The 22,500-nt window shown below is 44.2% G+C and overlaps 1 protein-coding gene across 1 annotated transcript in view; it reads left to right on the forward strand.

The window, feature by feature from the left end:
* Positions 1 to 22,500, forward strand: part of wdpcp (WD repeat containing planar cell polarity effector) — a 112,206-nt gene that overhangs the window by 22,111 nt on the left and 67,595 nt on the right. The window contains exons 2-7 of the mRNA XM_083774397.1: positions 5,863 to 5,941; positions 11,095 to 11,139; positions 15,135 to 15,185; positions 18,253 to 18,323; positions 19,064 to 19,123; positions 20,085 to 20,199. Coding sequence (XP_083630523.1) covers positions 5,881 to 5,941; positions 11,095 to 11,139; positions 15,135 to 15,185; positions 18,253 to 18,323; positions 19,064 to 19,123; positions 20,085 to 20,199 — 403 coding nt within the window. The 5' untranslated portion in view covers positions 5,863 to 5,880. The remainder of the gene's footprint in view (positions 1 to 5,862; positions 5,942 to 11,094; positions 11,140 to 15,134; positions 15,186 to 18,252; positions 18,324 to 19,063; positions 19,124 to 20,084; positions 20,200 to 22,500) is intronic.

Genomic DNA, 22,500 nt, shown 5'->3' on the forward strand with positions numbered 1-22,500 from the left:
ATTGAGTCAGAAAGACAGTCACTCTGTGGCAGCTCTTTAACCCTATACTTTACTATACTTCACCTCACTAGCTGATATTGTTGCCTCAGGTGTGTGTGTGTGTGTGTGTGTGTGTGTGTGTGTGTGTGTGTGTGTGTGTGTGTGTGTGTGTGAGTTGATGTGCGCACGCATTGGTGTGCGTGCGTGCGAGCATCATGTGTGTAGTGTGAGGGGTTAATCTATTCATAGAACATAGAATGCATGTGTCTGAGTATGTGTGAGAGCGAAAAGGACAAGCAGAATTGCACTTATAATAACTTACCCTATTGGCCTGAATATAAGACTATACGTTTTCTTTCAATGGAAAAAATCCTAAAAGACGAGGTCGTATTATAATCGGGCACTATATACTATTTGACATTCATTGTTATTTTTCCACAAATTAGTCTTGAAAAATGGGGGTTGTCTTATAATCAGAGACGTCTTATATTCGGGACAATACGGTCCATTAATTCTGGCCTCCCTCTGGTGTTCCCATCCAGTGCATCCTGGGCCAAGGCCTGAGGGGAGCCACCAAACGTGGACCAAGGCCCTGATACGGCCTGCCAACATTCTGGCTCATTTGCCTATGACCTACTGCACCAGTAAGCATTGTTGTGAATAACCAGATCAAATCTTGATCTACCTGCTGGTATCACAGTCCACTCAATTCAATATATTCAATCCTATAGTGTCCCTATTTTGGGCATGTGATTATTGGCAAAAGGTTTGGGGGGATGGAAAGAAATAAGTTATAAATGTTGACTCTTCACTCAATAATCCCTTTCTTCATGAATAGATGCTAAAATTTAAATATAAAGATAGATTATTAATAATTATTCATATTAATAGCCGTGTACTCTAGTGGGTATACAGCCATACTCACTGGAGGCAACCAGACACAAAGGTGTGCGTTTCAAGTCATTCACTCTCACGCACTACACACACACTACGTCACACACACACACACACACAGGCGCACACACACACACACACACACATCGCCCAGAGGGGACAGTCAAGACACCGTGAGAGCAGACAGTGACACGGAGAAAGAGAGCGAGGGAGCAGACAAGGTCGTAGTTCCCGTGGCCTGTCTTTGAAAGAAGAGTCATGTGTTTTCTCCTCCTCTGCTTTGATGTGAGAGCAGCCTCTTTAGCGAGGGGTAAAGACAGGATACAATAACCTGGCCTCCATGCCCCCCAGCACCCCCCCCACGCCCCCTCAGTGCACCGCAGGGGGACAGGTAACCCATGGTAACCCCGGCTAGAGATTAGAACCAGAGTGTGGCAGCTGGCCAGGAGTCGGGACCAATGTGACCTGCTGTGAATGGGGAGGGTGCACTTTGTGTTGCGTGTACACTCTGTGTGTATGTGTGTGTGCGCGCGTGTGCGCGTGCGCGTGCATGCGTACATGTCTGTCTGTGTCTGTCTGTGACTGTGCGCGCACGTGCCTGCCTGCGGGTTGACACGTATGTGTGTCAACCTTTTTGTGCGTTTGTATGTGTGTCTACCTTTTTTTTTGTGCACAGAAGAACACACGCTCATGAAGTTGCTAGATAAACATGGATGTGTAGGATGGTGAGTGTACCACTCTGAATACACTGAGCTCCAGTTACAGTTTACCTAAACACACACACCGAAAACAGGACCAAACCAGCATCAATGCATGTCCTTGTCACAGCTTCCGCCATAATGTACATCATGAATGAGATAGAGACCAATTATATGTTAATCATGTTAGGTTTGGTCAGATTGCTTGTATGACAAAGTATGTGCTTGCCATTAGGGATGCACCAATGTATCGGCCACATAACGGTATCGGCCGGTATTTACCGCTATCGGTCAATATTGGTATCGACAAATAAACCCGACATTAACCGATGGCAGTAGCCGATATTTATCTGTTGTTGATAAGCATACATTTTGCGTTGGCTATCTTGGTGTGTTGGTTATCTGCAGCCTATACCAAGCTGTAGATTTATTTCTTGATGATGTATTTGTGGAGGAAATATAAACAACAAAAAAGCAAATTAACAAATCAGTATCGGCTATCGGCTAGGCTAAATTGTTATTTTAAACATCGGTTTAAAACATGGTTGCAATTTTTCAAATTTTTCGGGAGGGGTACTTTTGTCACATAATGCTGGACTCATCAGTGAGAAAGTTCCAGTATGCCAAGGAAGAAAAGTATTCACGTTGTCCTGGTATAGCGCCACCATGAGCCCAAATGTGTTTAGCCAAAGCTAAACACATTTTTCTATATTATTACTCCTACAGATTTTGTCCAAACTCAAACACAAAACAATATTCCACACAACCACAAATCAACATACAGTATTGTGTGTGTCTGCACTTTTTCTACTTCTAGTTTCTCTCCACATCATTAAGAAAATAAATCTACATAATACGTTTTATTACAAACTATATAGCACTGTAATATACCTTTATTAAAAGTATAGTACAGTGCTGTATATAGTTTGTTGCCTAATGACAAACTCAAAGAATTCAAAAAAATAAGAGAAAACACAAACATATTCCACCTCTAAATTTGCATTCTATTTCATTGTCAACAATCCCCATTGTCTCTCCTACTCTGCCATAGCAGCTTTTCAACGCTGACACTTCCACAGAACAAAGACTGCTGGACCCGTTGGCCCAGTCAACCTACCAATAGCAAAAGAAAATATGTCTGAAATTGACTTTTCTTTTTCCTCTCTCCAAAAGAGCTGACTTTTCTGTAAACGAAGCTCCAAAAGAGCTGGTTTAGGAGAAGATGAAAGAATCCTCTTATGTCAGTAAAGTCGTTATGGTCCTTCCAGCTGCACACTGGACCCTGCCGTTTCCATGGCGCCCACTGCCCAGTAGTGTTATCTGTGTGGATTTTTGTTATGACTTGTAGTTTTGGTCGCTGGAAGTGGCAAAATTAGATTTTTTTTCACCCCCTTCTGCCACACCAGCAAGAGTAAGAGGAGAAAGATAAGACAGAGTCCCCCCTCCTCAGCATTAATGAGAGAGAGGGAAGAGGGAGAGAGAGAGAGAAGAGGATAGTGTGCTTTTTTTTTTAGCACACTATCAATGGCTCCCCGGCAATAGAGTCACACTCATAACGGATTACTAAAGCCTGCTGGTGTTGCACACTGAAAATAGCTGATCCATAATCTGTGAGCTTGTAGATCGGCTATTTTTGTTGCATATTTCCGACATAATGCACATTGCACAACCAAGTATAAATAAGGGGCAGTCCACCATGCAAGGGTGGAGGTAGCCTTTTATTTGTAGCATATGGGGCGCAAATGACTGAAAAGTGAAAACAAAAACAATTGAGCTTTTTCTTCATTAGGCCTAACTTTGTCGGACTCGGGAGCAGTAATTACGTTCGGCTAATTATTTTCTCTTGATGGGAGGACAGCAAGCAGTGAGGGATGCTCCTCCTATGTTTGAAGTTCAAACTGGCATCCCTAATTTGGGCATGTCATTGCAGTCGAAGATGTCAAGAATCTTACAATAATGAAGGGAATCTGCATACATCTGTAATTCACGTATCTCGAGAACTGTTCGACAACTGACTTCAAAATGTGAAACATCGCAGACGAACCGAGGGAGTGCAGTGCCCAGCATTGAGTCGGTGGGATAGGCGTCTATAGGCGGTTGTCCATAGCCGCCAGAAAAACCTCTGGTCGTGGCCCAAATGAGTCAGTTTGCAATTTGCACTCTTCAGACATTCTCTACATGTGTACATTCTCTATACTGTGTAGAGTCTACACAGTATCCGTGGTTCATTATGAAAGTATACAAGGCTTAAATAGTGGATAAGAATGTTCAGCCTGCAGCCCTGCACACTGCCTGGACATTATGCACTCTCTAAAAACACTTACAAATGCAACTAGCGATTGAAAATTGTCTGTAATTTTAAATGTTATAAACAAACTATTCTGCAGATTTGTGTAGATTTGAATCTCCACTTACAGTATGCCACCACTGCCCACCAGGAGGAACAACGTTATAACATTTTAATCATGTCAGAATGCCTAATATTATACTGTCACAGAGTTAAATTAACCGCTTTGTAACTGTAACGCAATCCACACTAATGCAAAAGCTCTGTTGTGTTTCATTCCAAAGCTTGGTAATTCGTGGGCCAGTTTCAGACGACTAGGTAGGAACTAGGCTTTCTGGTAAGAGGAAAGGACTGTGGGAGAGTCAGGGACATCATATAGTGACTGCTGCAGACCTGTCCTGTCTTCATTAGCAGACAGTGATGTGTGTGGAATGCCGCCCGCTTCGTCTCGCCTGTCAACTGCAAAGTGTGCACCCGTCACTACACACCTGTGATGTGTGTATTTGGGACAAGATCACTGCCTGTGACCTTGGGGCAGTGTCAACCTGAGTTCACTGACGTACCCCCCCTCTCTCTCTCGCTCTCTTTCTGTGTGTGTGCGTGTGTTGTGTGTGTGGAATTGATTTTTGCTCTTTGTCGTACTACGAAAAAAAATAGCTCACAACTGGTCACATCATGACGTGTTGTGAGCTTAATGTAGACCAGCTATTTTTGAAACTTTTTGAAACACCAGATTGAAAGTGCTTGATGACGGGAACAATGAAAGGTTTAAATGTGATAAAGGCGGCCCTCGGGTGGCGCAGTGGTACATTCCCTGCCCACCACCACAGAGGTTGTGGGTTCGAATCCACCGTGGTGCATTATGACGGGAGGGAGATATTGGTCATTGCACATACTCCTACAGGCTGGGGCAGCACCTATCAAAGGGAGTGCTGGGTGGAGTAGGACGAAGGCCCCACATCCTCCCGATTAGCTACTCTAAATAAACCACATTTAAAAATCAGGTAACGGTAAAACTGTAAAGTTGTCTTCCAGTCAGTGAAAACCAAATTAAATCTATCCAGAACCCTCCACCCCTTCGCTTTCTCCCCTCGGCTTTCAAAACTGTCTGCTCAAAATAAAGAAACAATACGGACTGTCCACTTTTCAACACGTACAAGACGTGTTGAAAAGTGACAACGATGCATGCAGTCCCAAACCAGACGCACGCTGAAGTGATAAAATAGTGTTATCTTAAGAGTGTGTTTGTTTGACCCCAAGGCCTCTTCATGTCACTCTACGCACTCAAGTCTCCACTATGTGCATGTGTTTTGTCTACTCCCTTTCTCAGGCAGTTCACTCTTTCACTTTTTCACTAATTATTCCTGAATCCTAGATGATCACTCTCCGTCTGTCTCTCTTCTTGCTTAATGTACACTTGTCACATGCTTCACCAAAAGAACCTACAAAAAAGATCTACAAACTAACAGTTTCTTCGCTGAGTTCTTTTTATCTTGTAAATCGGTTCTTTTCGGCAAGTGACACCATTACGTATAAATTAGATTGCATTGTTTTCATGGTGTGACACACTGACAGGCACGCTGTATAAAAGGGCCATACACACTAAATCTTTATTTGAGATTTATTCAGTTCTAGTGAACTGAATTGACAGGAAGAGGAGTCGTGTTGCCAAAGTATTTATTACTGTATGTACACAGAAAAGTTATTAGTGTGTTAGGAATTACAACTACGAAGTAGAAGACATAGCATATTGCTGAAACATCTTATTCTCTCCACACAAAACATTTTTTGTGGAGAGAATTGTGCAAACTTGAACCTTTCATTATTTCATCTGACTATGAACCAACTGTGCCCTTCCAATGAATCAATTAGTAATTACAATTACATCAGTCAATTATCTCTCTTTCTCTCTTGCCAGATTCAAACAGTATTATGAGGAGCTACACTGGAATTTAGCGCCCCAACGATGACGGTCTTTCTCTCTCTCTCTGTTTGCAACCTCAGGTTTCATCTCTCGGTCGGATGGCGTTCTGCTTGGCTGAACTACACTTGTGGTCCACCAAAGACTCACTCCAGGTCAAAGGTAGCACGCTATCAGCACGACCCATCTCTCCGTCCCACTTCGCCTCACACAATCATCACTCTCTTCCCCTTCTTCTCTACCTTGCATTACATATGTTTTTACTATCTGACCCGCTCTCTCAGTCATCACCTATTCTCTCCTTGTCCTCACTTTCCCTCGTCTCACTTCAGGTTGTCATGGCTGGTGTATGCTGGTCACTATAACGCTGTTGATGTGCATTTCAGCTCATTGGTGATGGTTATCATAGCCTATAGAAACAATAATCCATATCGACAGAGAAAGAAATCCCCTTTCTGTCAGTTTCTGCGTGTCTTAGTGACCAACAAAGTGCTGGTCTAGCACGCCCACACAATCTACGGCCACAATTACATAAACCTGTCCATATTTTAAGTCAAGTTAGCTGTTCTGCCGACAAGTACAATGTAACAACCAGATTTTGGAGTGATGTGGACAGTGTGTCAGTAAATCCCGTAGGGTCACTGATCAAAGAGCCACACCAACCATGGACTGTTTCAGCTTCTACCGTCTAGCAGTGGCTCAGGAGGTACAGTAGAGGTACAGTAGAGTGGACGCTTGGCAGTGGCTCAGGAGGTACAGTAGAGGTACAGTAGAGTGGACGCTTGGCAGTGGCTCAGGAGGTACAGTAGAGGTACAGTAGAGTGGACGCTTGGGAATCACAAAGGTTCAATCCCTGGTTCCCCTGTGGTTAGTGTTGAAGTGTCTTAATCTTTAAGCAAGACTTAACCCCTAACTGCTCCCGATGAGTATGTTGGTGCCTTGCATGGTTCGCAATGCACGTTGTAAAGTGCTTTGGATAAAGGCGCTATATAAATGCACCATAATTCACCTTATATGTGGATCCCGAGAAAGTAACTTCCACAACACTGGTCAAGGGTAGTATAGAGAAAATGTTGAAACTAGTGATAAATTAGGGACCCCTTTAAGTGTCATTGAATAGTATTTGCAGTGGGGCGCATTATCCACTGATGACCGGCGACCAACAATGAACCCTGGACCTCTCCTTGGTCTTGTTGGTGTGGCCTAGGTCTGACTGTCCTGACAGTTGTTTTCTCTTGCCATCAGTCCCCACCCTCCCCACCCATCCTACACCTATCATTCCATCTCTCTTACCCCTCAGAAGAAAATGTCCTGTTTCTCCATTTTCTTGTTTTTCCTGCCTTCCATTCTGTCTCGTCTTTCACAGTCTACTGCGCTTCAGACGTAAGATAGTGTCTCGCAGAGGCTGATGCATGGTTGTGTGTATGTTTGTCTGTGTTTGTACTTGAGTTTGTGAGCGTGTGTGTGTGCGTGTGCGTGTGCGTGTGCGTGTGCGTGTGCGTGTGCGTGTGCGTGTGTGTGTGTGTGTGTGTGTGTGTGTGTGTGTGTGTGTGTGTGTGTCTTGACATGGTGTATATGCTATATGTACTGGTGACTGGTGACATCTCCTTATTTATTTGTTGTTTCTTTCTTGCTGTGTGTTTTGCTATCTTGCCAAACGGTGGATGGATACATCTGTGCACGGAGGCCTGGTTGGTGAGGTGTGACGTGCCCTATCACCTCCCACCTTCCGCTATATATACCTCCACCTCCACTTTTTTATAGATCACACTACCATGCCTATATATACTGTATACGTATCTGTAAGACTTTTGATGCCATATAGTTTATAGATTTCATGGTTGAAAAAAAAGTATGTTATCTACCTGTATGTTATACAGGTACGAACAAATACTGCTAGCCACTAAGAAGCTCTACTGAGTTCTCTACTCAGAATGAAATCTCTAGTTAAATTCCAATGTGTTTTGTGAGCTGGCCCTACAGATAAGCACTGCACAGCACTCGCCACAATATCAGGGAATTTGGGAAAGTTTGTGGTACAGTGTGTTGCTAACTTGCTACACAACCAATAATGTATATACAAACATTTACAGATATAGGTAGGTACAGCAGTTAGTAGTTAAAATGTGCTAGACCCCTGGGTTGATGAATTGTTGAGGTGGAGCGCAACACCAGCCACCAGCTCACAGTACACTACTTAGCGCACAACTTAGTTACCCAAGCCATGCTACTCATAGACAGTGTCAGGGATCAAACCCAGAAACCTGCATTAGTGCATTGCCCAAAGGCTCTACTGACTGAGATACCCGCACAGTAAAGTTAATATAAGGATAGGTTTTCAAAAGAAGAAAAGAAAATAGGTCATTCTAGTTTGCTGGAAATTGGGTATGTTGTATGTTTACAGTTGTATGTTTACAATAAATTATTTGAATGAGGGAAACCTACATATCCATCCGCCATCCATGCCTCATCACTAATCACTACAAAAACAAAGCTGGTATCGTCATCTGAAACAGACATTTCCAAAATAAGTTTAGCTGGTATTTTTCCACACTTCCCTCCCATTTGACTTGACTGGTGCAACGGGCACCAAACCTCTGTCATTCAGTATAGGAACCCACCATTATACTGTATGTTTTGAGTGCATTGTTCTTGGTTGGACCTACAACACCATACTCCATCCCCGGCCGCTTCTAAGGGCATCCCAGCAGCACCTACTGAGGAACCTGCTTCTCCTCCTCAGATTTGTCCGGCCTGACCTTAGAATAGAAGCGTTCTTTGACCTTCTGGTCACAAGCCTGCTGTTCTAACCCTTAGGTTACCTCTGTGCTAGTCTCGCTCTGCCTATACTGATACATCTGGGGACTTCTAAATGCAACATAGTTGCTAGAACAGCTGTGAGAACAGCCGCTAAAACCCTACACACACTGCGTTGGAAACCAATCCTGTCACAACTCCAATATGAAAGGGCCTCCTCCCTAAAGACTTTTGATTTATGCAGTTATGCAATGCAGGGATTTTTTTTTTTACTCTCTAATTGGTTCTACAAAGTTTCAACAACGGAAGAATGGGAGTTTGTCCTCTATAGTTGAGCAAAATGTTTAGAGACTGCTTGTGAGTCTCTACTCCTACTGAACTTCGAAGCCATGAAAACCTATTTTCGGCCAGCATGCTTTTGGCATTTCTGTCCATTTCACGTATATGCCAATATGTTTACACTATGTGGTACTGTGTATGCCGGGCAGAAACTTTGTATCTCTGTATTTCAACTTAATGTTGAAAAAGTACTGAAAATAGCTGATCTACAAGTTCATATACAAGGGAGCTTGTACATGTGGAAACTAAGTATGCAGGGTTTTATAAATATTTAACCAATGAAAAGTATTAACAAGAGCTTGTGACTAATTAATAACTACGTTAGATCCATCAGAACACCTTTAACAGCTTTAATTGTCCCATTTCCAGACAAGTAACCGTTTTGGACAATAGCTTTCCTCCCCCGACAGCCTGCATGATGTGTATATCGTTGCTTTCGGGCAGACACCAATGTGTCTTCATATTCCAGAGTGTCACACACAAGAGTATAGTGAAAACAGTTGTGAGCTTGTAGATCAGCTATTTTCATTAGTTTAACATGTTTGTTTGAAATGATAATAAAAAAGGAACGGTTTTGGACATACAAGTTTTCCACCCAACAGCCATGGTGTGCGTATGTGCGTGCGTGCGTGTGCGTATTCTGCGTTGTCGCGTGCGTGCGCGTATTCCCCGCTGTCCTCCATCAGCTCTGCTGCAGCATTAGCGTGACCTGGCCGTAGGAGCAGGGATGACAGCAGCGGCTATAACAGCAGCAGAGAGAAACAGCGCTGATAAAGAATTGATGTGCTGTTAGAATCAGACTGCTGTGGGCCCACTGCATGCAGCAATAATAACACGCCATGAAATACCTCGGCTCAGCACTCTCACACATCTCGTGTGCGTGCGTGCGTACGTATACGTGTGTGCGTGCGCGTGTGCGTTTGTGCTGTAATATAGCCACATTATATTTATATAATTTGTATTTTATACAGTATATATAATATATATATATATACCGTATATATATATTTCTTTATTATTATAATTTTTATTATTATTATTATTGTAGCGGTATATGTATGCCGGGTGCATACACCTTGTGTGTGCGTGCGTGCAATGTGCAGGCCGGTGCAGAGACCACTGGGCGGGTGCTCAAATGACATCCAAAGAGCACATGGAACAATATTTTAAAACAACATGGTCGGAGCCAGGTCCTGCCAAGGTGTGCTGTTTTGGGGATGTTTTGTGGGGCATTCCACAATATTATACCAGTCCAGTAGTGTGAGGCGTAAATTAACCCATTCTGACCGGGCATCCATTTTGGTGTCAGCATCATGTTATGCTTTAGCTATTTAAAAATAGCAGATCTACAAGCTCGTATCGCGCCACTCGGTGGCGCGATACGAGCTTGTAGGTCTGCTATTTTTGAAAAATCGAAGAGCGACTGACATTTTTAGAATCTGATCTCAGGTCAGAATGGGTTAAACCTTATGCTATAATAATCTCAAATGTGTAACGCTTTAACTCCTGGTTGTTCCTGTAATATTCAGTATATATACTGTATATTTCTATTAATATTAATATAACGATTTATGGATGGAGGGGGTATCAATCAGTGTGCGTGCATGCGTGTTGCAAATGTCTGCTTATGTATTTGTATATGCATATTTGCCTATAGGCCTTCTGTTTGCGTGAGAGAGTCTATAGAGCAATTTGTATATACTGCAAGTGTGTGTGCGTGCCCGCGTGTATGTGAGTCTGTCCCTCATGAGATGGATTACCTCATACTCCAACTGTCCTGTCTTTATTCATACAGTAGACCTGTACCTCCCTATATGAGTGACCCTCTCTCCGTTCTTCACTCTATCCTTCTCTCCACACAACCCTCCCACTCCCCTGCACCCCTCTCTGCATAATATATATTCCTACCTCCCTCCTTCCATCCATTCCAACCACAGTCGCTCCCTGCTTCCTTCCATCCTTCCCTCGGTCCATCCCTTGCTCCCTCTGTCCTTGCGTCCCGGGGTCTCTTATCTCAGTTGTGGTGCAGGCAGTTGGGACAGACCACTGCCAGATACGGTTTGTTTATCCTACCCTGCCAAATTGCTGATGTGTCTTCTGCTTTTTTCCTGACAGCAAAGATGTTCATCTCACCCTCTCTTTCTCACCCCTCTCTCACCCCTCTCCCTCTCTCTCTCTCTCTCCCTCTCTCGCTCTCTCTCTCTCCCCTCTCTTCACAGATAGGGATATTGGCACCTATCAGTACTATGATAAAGGCGAGCCAGGTAAACAGTGTTTATATTGGATGTCTGTTTGTCTTTAAGATAAACGCTGTTCGTTGTGTTTGTCTTGTTTTTGAATGTATGTGATTTCCTTATGTATGACAAGGAGCCGCCACTCATAGAGGCTGGCAAACACACACAAACCCACGTACACATTATGCACCCCCCCCCCACACACACACACACACACACGCACACACACACACACACACACACGCACACACACAAACATAATGCACACACAGAGGCACATATGTGTCGTGCACAAATGCAACCTCACACAAAGGTTATTAATAACGCGTGTTTTTGGCACCCACCCACATGCACACGCACACACACACGCGCGCACACACACACACACACGCACACATTCCTAGCACTGCACTCATCACCCACGCAAACACGTACAGTATGCACATGTACAGACACACATCTTTGCACAACCGACACAGGTATCAAGACGGATCATATCTGTCCTATCGCGTAAAACTATGGCTACGTATTGTAGTACAGGGACCTGCAACAACCATCATCTTATCAATATTCAAGCTCCCGGGCTACAAAAAGGAGCCTAAATCCTTGCTTGTCACAAAACACACTCAACTTTTATTCCCATTCCCAATTCACACGTATATTTAATGACATACATTATGTAAATCTGAGAGTGTGCAAACGGAACCAAATGTGGACATGGAAGATAGCAGATTTACAAACTCTACAAGCTGTGATATGAGCTTGTGGATCTGCTATGTTCGGGGAGTGACAGCAGCAAAGTATGAATCGGGCTTATCTCATCCAGCAGCCTTGGGTGGGTGTTGTCATTGACCTATAGGCTGCTGGGCCCACAGTGATAGGGCCTCTAAATGGTTGACATTGTCTCAAATCACAGAGAGACTTATACCTCAGGCCAACACGTGTTCCAGATCACATCTCCCCTCAAGTATTGTTGAAGAAGACCTGGAATGCATCCATGTCAGCTTAGCTTTGAACAACTTTTAACCATTATTTTAAACTTGCTCTGTTCAAAAGTGGCAGATCTACAAGGTCTATTACTACGAGCTTGGTCCGTAGCAAAAAACGGATCATTCATTGCCATGAAAAAGTTTGAGCACCACTGATACGTTTTTCAAGATGATTTAGAAGACATTTCTAGAATCTGGTTTAAGCCAAGGTCTCAATGGGCTAATAATGCCTTGGCTTCCGTGTGGATCTGTGACTTCATGTGGCCAGTCCATCATGTCAGTCACTGACAGTCAGCAATCCATCTATGATGTACAGTATGACTCCATAATTGAGGAAGGTTTTCAACCTGATCCCACTGCCTTTGACTTCCATCCATTATGCAATTTAAGTTATATAATACATTAAAAACGGATGAAATAAATACAGTATGTGCATGTGGGAACAAATGTGACCTTACTTCATTGGCCTTTATACTGGTAGCATGCACAAGGACTTGCCGCTGATCAGTTCAGTGAGATTACTCACATACACACAAATATGAATGGTTCCTAGGCTAGCTGTTTCTTGAAGACGCGTCTCTAGGGTGTTCTGTTGCTTGCCAGTTGCTGTTCTATGTTCAGGTAGCTTATTTCCCTCCACTTCAGACCATCTGGCGCAAAACGGCTCCCAATCCGCCGCTTTTGTCTGTGGATATTTCAGAAGTCGACTTAAATTCCCGCCGACAATTGGAATGGAGACGTCGCTACTGACGGCTCTAATCGCTACACCAGGGCTTCCTCTGCATTTACGGTGCTCCCACCACTGCTCCAGAAGAAAATATCATTAAAACTCGGCTCATTTTCCCTGCTACCAAAAAAAACCGACACAACTTCTCTTTTCATTGCGGTCTTCAGAGGAGAGACGATTCCCTCGCTCCCCAGACTCTTTCATTTGGTGAAAACTACAACGTGGGTTGATAACAGAACAGAGGGAAGGAGGGGGGAGTGTGGGAACAGATACAGTAGGATAATGCTTAATTCATGCTTTGTCGTTCGATTGGGAGTCGAGTGCCGAGAATGGCAGATCTTCAGGCTCACAACGTGTCACCGGTGCCATGCATTGTGAGCTTGTAGATCAGCTGTTTTCCACTTGTGGCACTAGAAGTAAAACATGTGCTCAATAGAACTCTATCGAATGCAGTCCAAAAGGATGGCATTTAATTTAATTTTGCACAGGGCGTAAAATGATATGCTAAATTCAGGATTTAATTAGATGTAGATCAGATTGGATTATATGTTGTCTGATTTTCGTTCATCGCATTCATCATTGCGTCACAAGCTTTTCATCCACTTCACAGAGTTTAACAAGAAAGACACATTGGAGTGGAGCGTCTTTCATACTTTGGACATGTTCCAAGTTTCTGACATCAAAGAGCCCCCACAGTGTTCCTGGCTGCAGCGTTGCAAATGGAGAACGAGGCAGACCGTTTGCAGAGAAGGACGTTGTCTTTGTCTTTTCATTTTAGATGGGATTTTTTCATCGTGGCCTAAGTGGTTCTCAACCTGTGGCCCGTGAGGATATTGATAAAAATAATTGGCAAAACACTAAGTGTACTAACACTTAATGATAATGTAAAATGAATATTAAAATATGTCACGGTAATATGCAAAACTGTCAGGATATGTTTTTCTTGGAACCTTTTCATTGCGATACTGCTAAACAAGAACTTAAAGTGTACTATATGTGAAAGAGTGCTAGACCCAAACTGTTATATACATCAAAAAGTAGGAATTAAGGCCTGGATGGTTAGCTCAACCGTCCGGGCACTAGGCTGCTGAGCCAGTCTGACGTGCCACTGGTTCGACTCCCGATTCCGATGGCCTTGTCTTCCCCCCCCCATCTCTCTCCCCATTTCCTGTCAGTCCACTTTCAACCTATCAATAAAGGCAGAAAAAGCCAAAAAATATATAAAAAATATCCCCAAAAGGTAGCACATTCAAATTCAAATAATTATCCAAATGAAGGAAAAGTACTCACAACAAGGAACACTTTCCTAGTTTCATTGATCCAAGCCGGAACATAATCGATTGGTTGATCTTAACTTTCTCTGAAAATGCATGCGACCGGGTCCACTCATCTGACCACTTACTGTAACATGTGAAAGGCTGCCGTGTTATGTGGTTATATGGGTGGGCCGTGAATGCTTTTGAGATTTTCAAGTGGGTCCTGATGCAGGAAAGGTTGAGAACCACTGTTTTAGTTCAATTCATGATTTTAAGTTGTCATTTTAATTTATCATATCTATGTACAGTAAGTAGCCTACATCTCCACTGACATGAAAGGTCAGCTGACCAGTTCCAGATCACCCCACAAGAGGGAGTCCCAGCCTCATTTGAATGACTTGGGGGGTTCCCTTAAGCCAGGCCCATCCAGCCCTCCCCTCCTCTCCCCACCCTGCCAGCCTGCCCCTGAGCAGGTGCCCATGTTTAGGCCTGTCTGGCCCCTCACTGCCCTTATCTGATTAATTCTGCTAATCCTGAAAGTGGGCCTTGCTGCCAGTGGGCCTTGCTACGTACCAAGCAGGCCACTTTCCTATGCTCGAGGCAACTGGGTTAGGAGTCCAGGTTATGGGGCAGATGGAGTTCAAATGTGGCCTGTATGAGCTGTGGTGTTGGTTGAGATCCAAGTTTGGTCTGCTATGTTGCTCTGTACTGTGGCATGCAAACTTTTATGCCAGTTTGAGTTTGCTAAATTTTGTTTTACTTTATTACTGTTTGAAGTTACTTATAGTTGACTGGGGACTCAATACTTGGTCTGCTCATCCCCCCCCCCCCCTCCTCAATACCAAATATTATTGCCCAGAATAGGTATGCTAGGGTTCATGTGGTTAAAGGTGGAAATGTATACCTTTGGTTTCACCTATGATGATTTCTAAAAAGAAAAACTGGCAACAAGACATGAGGGCAACATGACAGAGTCTGAGGAATGTGATCGTCAGGGTATTTGAAGAACAACCCCTTTCACTTCTAATGGGCGGATACTTGCATGTTTTTCAGCCAATCCACTGGAGCAGCACTTTTACAAAGAGAAAATGCATTTCACTGAAGGTAAGTTCACTGACACAGCAGAGACACTGAGTGACAAAAAATAATATTCATCTTATTCACACGTGCAGGCATGTGCATGTGTGCGAGTGTACGTTTGAGTCTAATCATCATACCAGCGTATGGACATATCCTAGAAATAACTGTCCCAGTAAGTCAACCACCATACTCCCTCTCTCTCTCTCTCCCTTTTTCCTCTTTCTCGCTTTGTCCCGGTCTCTCTCGTCTCTTGCCCTTGTTGTCTTTTTATTTTACTCCCTTCCTCCTCTCCCTCTCTCTCTCTCTTTCTCCCTCTCTCCCTCCCCTCTTCGCCCCCAACACTCTCCCTCTCTCTCTCTCTCTCTCCCAGGAGGGGAATACAAACACCCTTATCAGGAGACAAACACGCGTCCCCCTGCCCTCCTCCCTCCCTCTCTCTCTCTCCACCCCTCCCTCTCTCTTTCTCACTACTGCCTCCCTCCATACGCTCATTTGCATGCATCTGTTTGCCTCGTCCTTCCACTCTTTTCTTAATGGAGAGCCTGTTTCCTTAATGGTTAATTTCAAAAACAGATGAAGAGTATGGGGGGGGGAGGGGGGGGGGGGGGGTTGGGTGGGATGGGTGAAGGAGGGGTGGTCAGAATAAACGGATAGAAAAGCGATTGCCCCGTCTCGAAAAAGGAAGTTCACGTACGTGCATGGAGAGAGGCAGATCGAGAAATTCAATTAACTATGTTTTCTGTTTTCTTCACATCTCTGTCTCTCTCTCTCTCTCTCTCTCCCTCTCTCTCTCTCTCTCTCCCCAATTTCTCCACCAGGGAGCGAATGAGAGAGATGAGGGAGAAAGGGAGGACTGGGAAATTAATGTGTATGGGTGGTGGTGGGGGGGGACTTGGAGTGGCGCGTGTCAGATACTGTATGCTATGCTGACCGTGAGGTTGTGCTTGAGAGATTGCAGCGGCACAGCAAAAGTGGCCTGCAGTATAAATACTTTTTCCTCTCAGGCAGCTGGAAAGAGATTTTTTAACACAGGACGTGCTTCCCTTTTTGTCTGTGCAGAGATTGATACAGTGTGAATGCATGCACTTAAAGCTGCTATAAGCAATAATATGTCAAAAATGTAATGACCTTTTCTTTTTGGTATTCAGCAATGGGTAGAACGCTCCCCCAAAGAATGTAGTCTCTGTGACACATCTAAGGGCGGAAATCTGCATTAAAAGAATTTCCTAGAAGCTTTGTCATTGGTCGATTTGCCTGTCTACTTCCTGATTGGTTAGTCATTGCGACCAGGGGAGCGTTCTATACCATTGGCTGTCTGAATACCAAAACATTTTTTACTAGAAAAGTCGCAAAGTGTGGTTGCCGCAAATGCTTACATAGGCCCCTCCCACTAATTTTGCTAGGCAATTACAATGTCAAGTCACCCCTGTGATTATATGGAAGTAATTCGGAGGTGACTTATCCCACAAAAATCATGTTTTTGCAACAAACGGTTACATTTTTCACATTTGCGGCTCCCCCTATGGATGAAAATGGCCTCCAATCGGATAAGTCCAGAGATCACGTGTACCGATTAATGTGAGATTCGGACAAAATAGGTTTACAAAATAAAAGTGTGTTTTGAAGAAAATTCAAAATGGCAGAAAATCTATCCTGACTGAAATGGGCGTGGCCTATATGGGGAGATGCGTCATGACCCAACGAATCCAGGGAAAAAATAATTTAGATTTTACGACCTATGGTTGTAAGCCAAAACGTAAAGTGGGTTGTTATAGCGCCACCATGAGGCCAACTGATAACGTTATAAGTTAATTAATTTTAGTAATTATTTTGAACCTACCCTCCAAGTTTTATAACTATAGTGCTTACAGTCTCCGAGGAAAGAATACTTGAATTTGATTTTTCGCAATTTCCCATTCATGTCAATGGGGAAATTTAATTCACAAATAAATTAATATCAATTAAACTATACAACATTTCTCTTAGCAATGAGCAAGCACACCATTCCCGATGAGGCCGGTCGATTTGAGATATGGCCCAAGTGCGTACCATCAAAACTGTGGGATAAGTAGCGAATTAAAAATACGTTTATCTAGAAAGAATAAGAAGAAGGTGAAAGTAGGACGCTAATTGTGGTTGGCCCGGAATGTGATGATGTATATATAAGAGCGCCCCTCACGTGACGTCACACACGTGTGAGATTTTTTTTAATTAAAGTACCACTTTTCAATCTTCATAATTATTTCTATAATTATAACTCCTCACTAATGTTCATGATAAAATGCCAAAGCAAACAAAAAGGTAGGAGCGCACACCAATAGTGGGGAGGTGCTGACCACGGCCGCACAGCTCGTAGTCACAATGCAAAAGAATACTTTTTTATTGGGTTACCAACTTTTTGGCAAACAAAATGCCTTCTTCAGGGCATGATAAAATGCCACAATTCTTTTCTACTCTTTTTACGACCTATGGTTGTAAGCCATCATGGTTATCAATATGCTTATGCAGATAAATGTTATGTCACTGAGTCAAGCAGCTGAGGCCATGAATCATAACACCGACACTAACAACAAATTGACCCAGGCACCGGAAATGTACCGGCAATGTAGGTTACTGCATTTTAAACACTCTGCGGCATTCGTTTTGCAGTGTTACGACCATGGCTTTGTTTCAAAGTGAAGTCTGGGAATCACAGTTAATTAACAGACAACAGAGCTAAGGTGTTGCCAAAAAATATATGGGGAGGGTTCCAAAATGGATGCAGGTCAGCTGTTACTACCTGGCTGGAACTGGTGACTGTATAAGGCTATATGCATCCTGAAATATTACGTAGTCAATTTACAATTTAGGTATTGAGCAGATATATATCATCCAGAGTGACTTAATTGTACAACTGCAGCCATTTTGGAGGCTCGTTAACAAAAGGATATACTGCACTGAACTGCAGTATTTTGTCTTCGTCTTATCTTTTGTCTTCCTAAAAATATATCCAACATGGTGGCATGGATCTCACACTGCTCTGAAACACGGTTACATTCACACAATCTACGCCATTACCTCCTGTATATGTTTCACGTTCCTCTCTCCGTAGCTCGAGGGTATGCGTGGACCCCCAGGAACCGACGTCCGGAGAAGCTCCGCGATTCGCTGAAGGAACTGGAGGTAAGGTAACCCCAGTAGTACCACCACCATCTCTTCCTTCTTCACCTTCTCCATCCCTCCCTCCCTCCTCCTCCCTCTCCCCTCGGGGGATTCTCTTTTTCTGGAGTTTTCTTCCCCCCGAAACGGACGATTGATTAACAAATAGGGGCATTCTCTCTCTCTTCCCTTTCTCCCTGGTCTGCCCGTGCCTCTCTCTCTCATCTCATCTCTCGCCCTCTTCTCTTTCTTTCTCTCTCTCATTCTCTTTCTGCTCCCCTCTCTCATCACCTCTCTTTTGGCCGTGCTCTGTCATCGAGGGGGATATTTGAGGGGATCAGGGGGCCACAGGTTGGTTGTTTCTCTGCTTCCCTCCCTCCATCCTTCCTCCTTCCATGTCTCCTCAGCCCACCTCCCCACCCCAACTCCCTCCTTGTAGCAGCACAGAGCTAGCTTTGTTTTCAGAGGGCCTGACGATGGCTGTTTGCCGCCCTTCACTAGAAACATACCCTCTCCTCTCCTCTCCTTCTGCCCTCCACTCTGATTGCCCCAGCTGTGTTTGGAATGCAGTAGGAATGAGTTCCCTCTCTCTTGCTCTCACTCTTGCTCTCTCACACACGCCACGCCACGCACACACACACACACACACACACACACACACACACACACACACACACACACACACACACACTTAACATCCCTTCTTTCCTGCTCTCTAACTCAGTCTCTGTCTGTTTCTCTATGTATCTATCCATCTCGTTCAGGAACTGTTGCAGACCAATGCATGTGTTCACACCAGATGGAAGAGCAAGTACTGTTGCCAGGTACGTACGCATGCACACGCATGCACGCTCGCATGTCGCACACACACACCCCTGTCAGCACATATAAAACCATACATACTCTATCCATAAACATTGCTTTTAAGGCCAGTCAGTCAGGGAATGTACAGGCCCCTGCCAACCCTCTGCTCTGACCCTAGTCTGACCTGACGAGGGTTGGACACCCGGCCCAAGGTGTCTCTTCTTACTAAAGGGATGGCCAGACAAAATCTCACTGTATGTACAATATGTACAGTATTTGAATGTTAACCACTTGAACCTCAGCATCCATATTCCTGTGGGAACATCAGCCAAAAAAGAGCAGATCTACGAGCTCACAACACAATCGCAAAAGAGATCTGGTGTAGACAGAAAAACGTAATCCAAGTACAGGTGGGGGTGATGAGCGTGGAGAGGGGATTCGCGTGCATGTGCGCGCAATCTTTTTTTTTTACCATCTTTTTTACCTAAATTGAACACAATCAACTGCCAATAGACTTTCATATAGGGGACACCGAGTTGGCCAATCACAGCGGGGCTTTTCTAACTGCCAAGTGTAAAAAAAACAACAAAAACAGCCAGTCAAAGTGGTGGGGATGACATCACAGATCTGTGAGAGTGGGGGTGTCGCGTCGTACTCACCATATGGGTGTGACGCCCATGGACTCCGGGCCAGTTTACCAAGTCTATAGACTATAGAGCAATTAAGTCCAAGTCCAAAAAGAGCAGGTTCTGTATAGTGATTAGGGCTGAGGTGTATAGTGTTACAGTTAGAATTAGCTTAAGGTCAGGGAAAGGTCACAGGTCTGTGACCCGGCTGCAGGGTTGGAAATTAAATATATCCACAAGCGTAATGACACAATGTGTGTGTGTGTGTGTGTGTGTGTGTGTGTGTATGTGTGTGTGTGTGTGTGTGTGCGCGCGTGTGCGTGTGTGCGTGCGTGTGCATATATTCCCCCTCCAGTTGGTGCTGAGCAACGGTGTACTTGTGACCCTTACCCTAAGTGGATCCCAGCTGGACAGAGTGTGTGTTGACCGGACACTAGTGGGACGGCTACCTGCCAACACTGTCACTGATGGTTAGTCACGCACGCACGCACGCACGCACGCACACACGCGCACACACACACACACACTTATGACTGGGTTTAGGTACTGTACAAGTTAAATCAGTACTACTTAGGCCTACTACACACACTCACACCCCACACTCTCTCTCACGCATCTCCCACACTCGTTCTCCCTCTTTCTCCACTCACTCTCTCTCACACACACCACACCATTCACACACACACACACACACACACACATCCAGGTGCCACAGGTGAGCTGTGCAGCTCACCTCGCTAATTGCGGCTAAATCCTTTTGTGCTGCGTGTGTCCAGGGGCCTCCCCTAAGAGCATCTAACCCCTAAGAGCATCCATCAGTGTTTTTCTCCACTATCCCTCCATCCTTCTTTCCTCCAGGGAGCACCCCCCCCTCCCCCTCTCTCTCTCTCTCTCTAGTGTTGCCAAGTCTGTTTGACTCTGGACTTATTACATTGCTTGTAGATATTGGTACTGTAGGTGCTGCGGGTGCTGCGGGTGTGGGTTGCGGTTTTATTTTTCTGTGTGTGTGTGTGTGTGTGTGTGTGTGTGTGTGTGTGTGTGTGTGTGTGTGTGTGTGTGTGTGTGTGTGTGTGTGTGTGTGTGTGTGTGTGTGTATGGGGGGGGGGGGGGTTAATTTGGGTGTACTCAGCCAAAGAGTACACCTTTGTGATGTCACTGATCACATGACCCCCAAGTTCTAGACCTCCAGTTCTAGGCTAAACAGAAGCGGGGGACTTTTTTTTCACACAACTCTAAGGTATATTAATGACATGAAAATTTGTGGTATTCCCTTTTAAACCAGTGTTTCTTAAATAACAGATCTACAAGAGATGTAGATCTGGTGTTTTCAAATAGCTGATCCATATGAGGTTAAAGTGATTTAATTATATTATAAGTTTGTGTGTGTGATCATGTGACCTAGTCGCTACTTTTGGGCTTGTTTGCTTTTCAGACCTGTCCGCTTGTTTCTATAACAAAATCTGGCGACTCTCTCTCTCACTCTGACTCTCTGACTCTCTCTGACTCTCTCTGACTCTCTCTCTCTCTCTCTCTCTCTCTCTCTCTCTCTCTCTCTCTCTCTCTCTCTCTCTGACAGAATAACAGGGACATGGATGTATTCCCTGATTGAGAATCAAAATTCGAAAGTCACTTGTCATTTTGGTTCATTGTCCTTGTCATGTCTTTGTATATTAAATCTTTTTATTTATAATAGTGTTGTGCCTGAGCTGTTTTTTTTCCTTTTGTTTGTTATTATGTGTTTGTTATTATGTTTTTGTTGTGTAATGTCTGTTTGTCTTTAAAAAACCAATAAATATACTTTATAAAAATAAATAAAAAAAGAATAACAGGGACATGAATGCAGGCCCAAATCTGCTAATTATTTCTTTCTTTCTGTATCAATTATTTGTTCGTAGCGCCAGCCTCTCTCCTCCACCCCATGGGGGTCTCAGGACGCGTGATAATAAAGCCCCCATGGCGTGCTCGGGTCGTGCATGTGCGCACACACATTTAACGACGGACGCACACACATGAGTATAGAGGCGTGATAGGTCATAGGCGGAACATGTGTATTTGTGGCTAGACACGCACACATGCTGTCTACACACACTCACACAATCACAGGCTGGGCACCCACATGCCCACGTAAGGGCAAACATCCAAGCCAACACAGTACATATCGTCGCTGTTCAGGCAGAAACCTCGTATCAACATATCTCTACTTTTGTTTTTGGTAAATGAATGCTCGCCTACTTCATCATACAAGAGTAGTAAACAAACAAACAAAAGTAGTGAAAATAGCAGATCTACAAGCTCACAATGTGGCATGATGTGATGCGTTCTGATTCTGAGCTTGTAGATCTGTTATATGTCTCTCTCACCAACAACAACAGCAACAACAAATTCACAGACACACCTCACAACACGTGCACAGACACATTTTGTGCACGCACACACCTGGGTACACACACCCACTCACCTCCCACTGAGCACTATTGAAAGCCTCAGAGGCACTAATTATCAGAGTAATTGTTGTGAGAGGTTGGGGTCTTTGGAGGGACTCTATCTGTGTGTGTGTGTGTGTGTGTGTGTGTGTGTGTGTGTGTGTGTGTGTGTGTGTGTGTGTGTGTGTGTGTGTGTGTGTGTGTGTGTGCGCGCGCGCGCATGTGTGTGCATGTGTGTGTGTGTGTGTGTGTGTGTGTGTGTGCGTGCATGCGTGCGTGCACGTGCGCGTGTGCGAGTGTGCACATCAGTTAAAGTTAAACAGCAGGCCAGGAATCTTGGGGTTAATA

Source organism: Protomyctophum parallelum (assembly GCF_964188405.1).
Source record: "Protomyctophum parallelum genome assembly, chromosome: 10".
Classification (NCBI taxonomy): domain Eukaryota; kingdom Metazoa; phylum Chordata; class Actinopteri; order Myctophiformes; family Myctophidae; genus Protomyctophum; species Protomyctophum parallelum.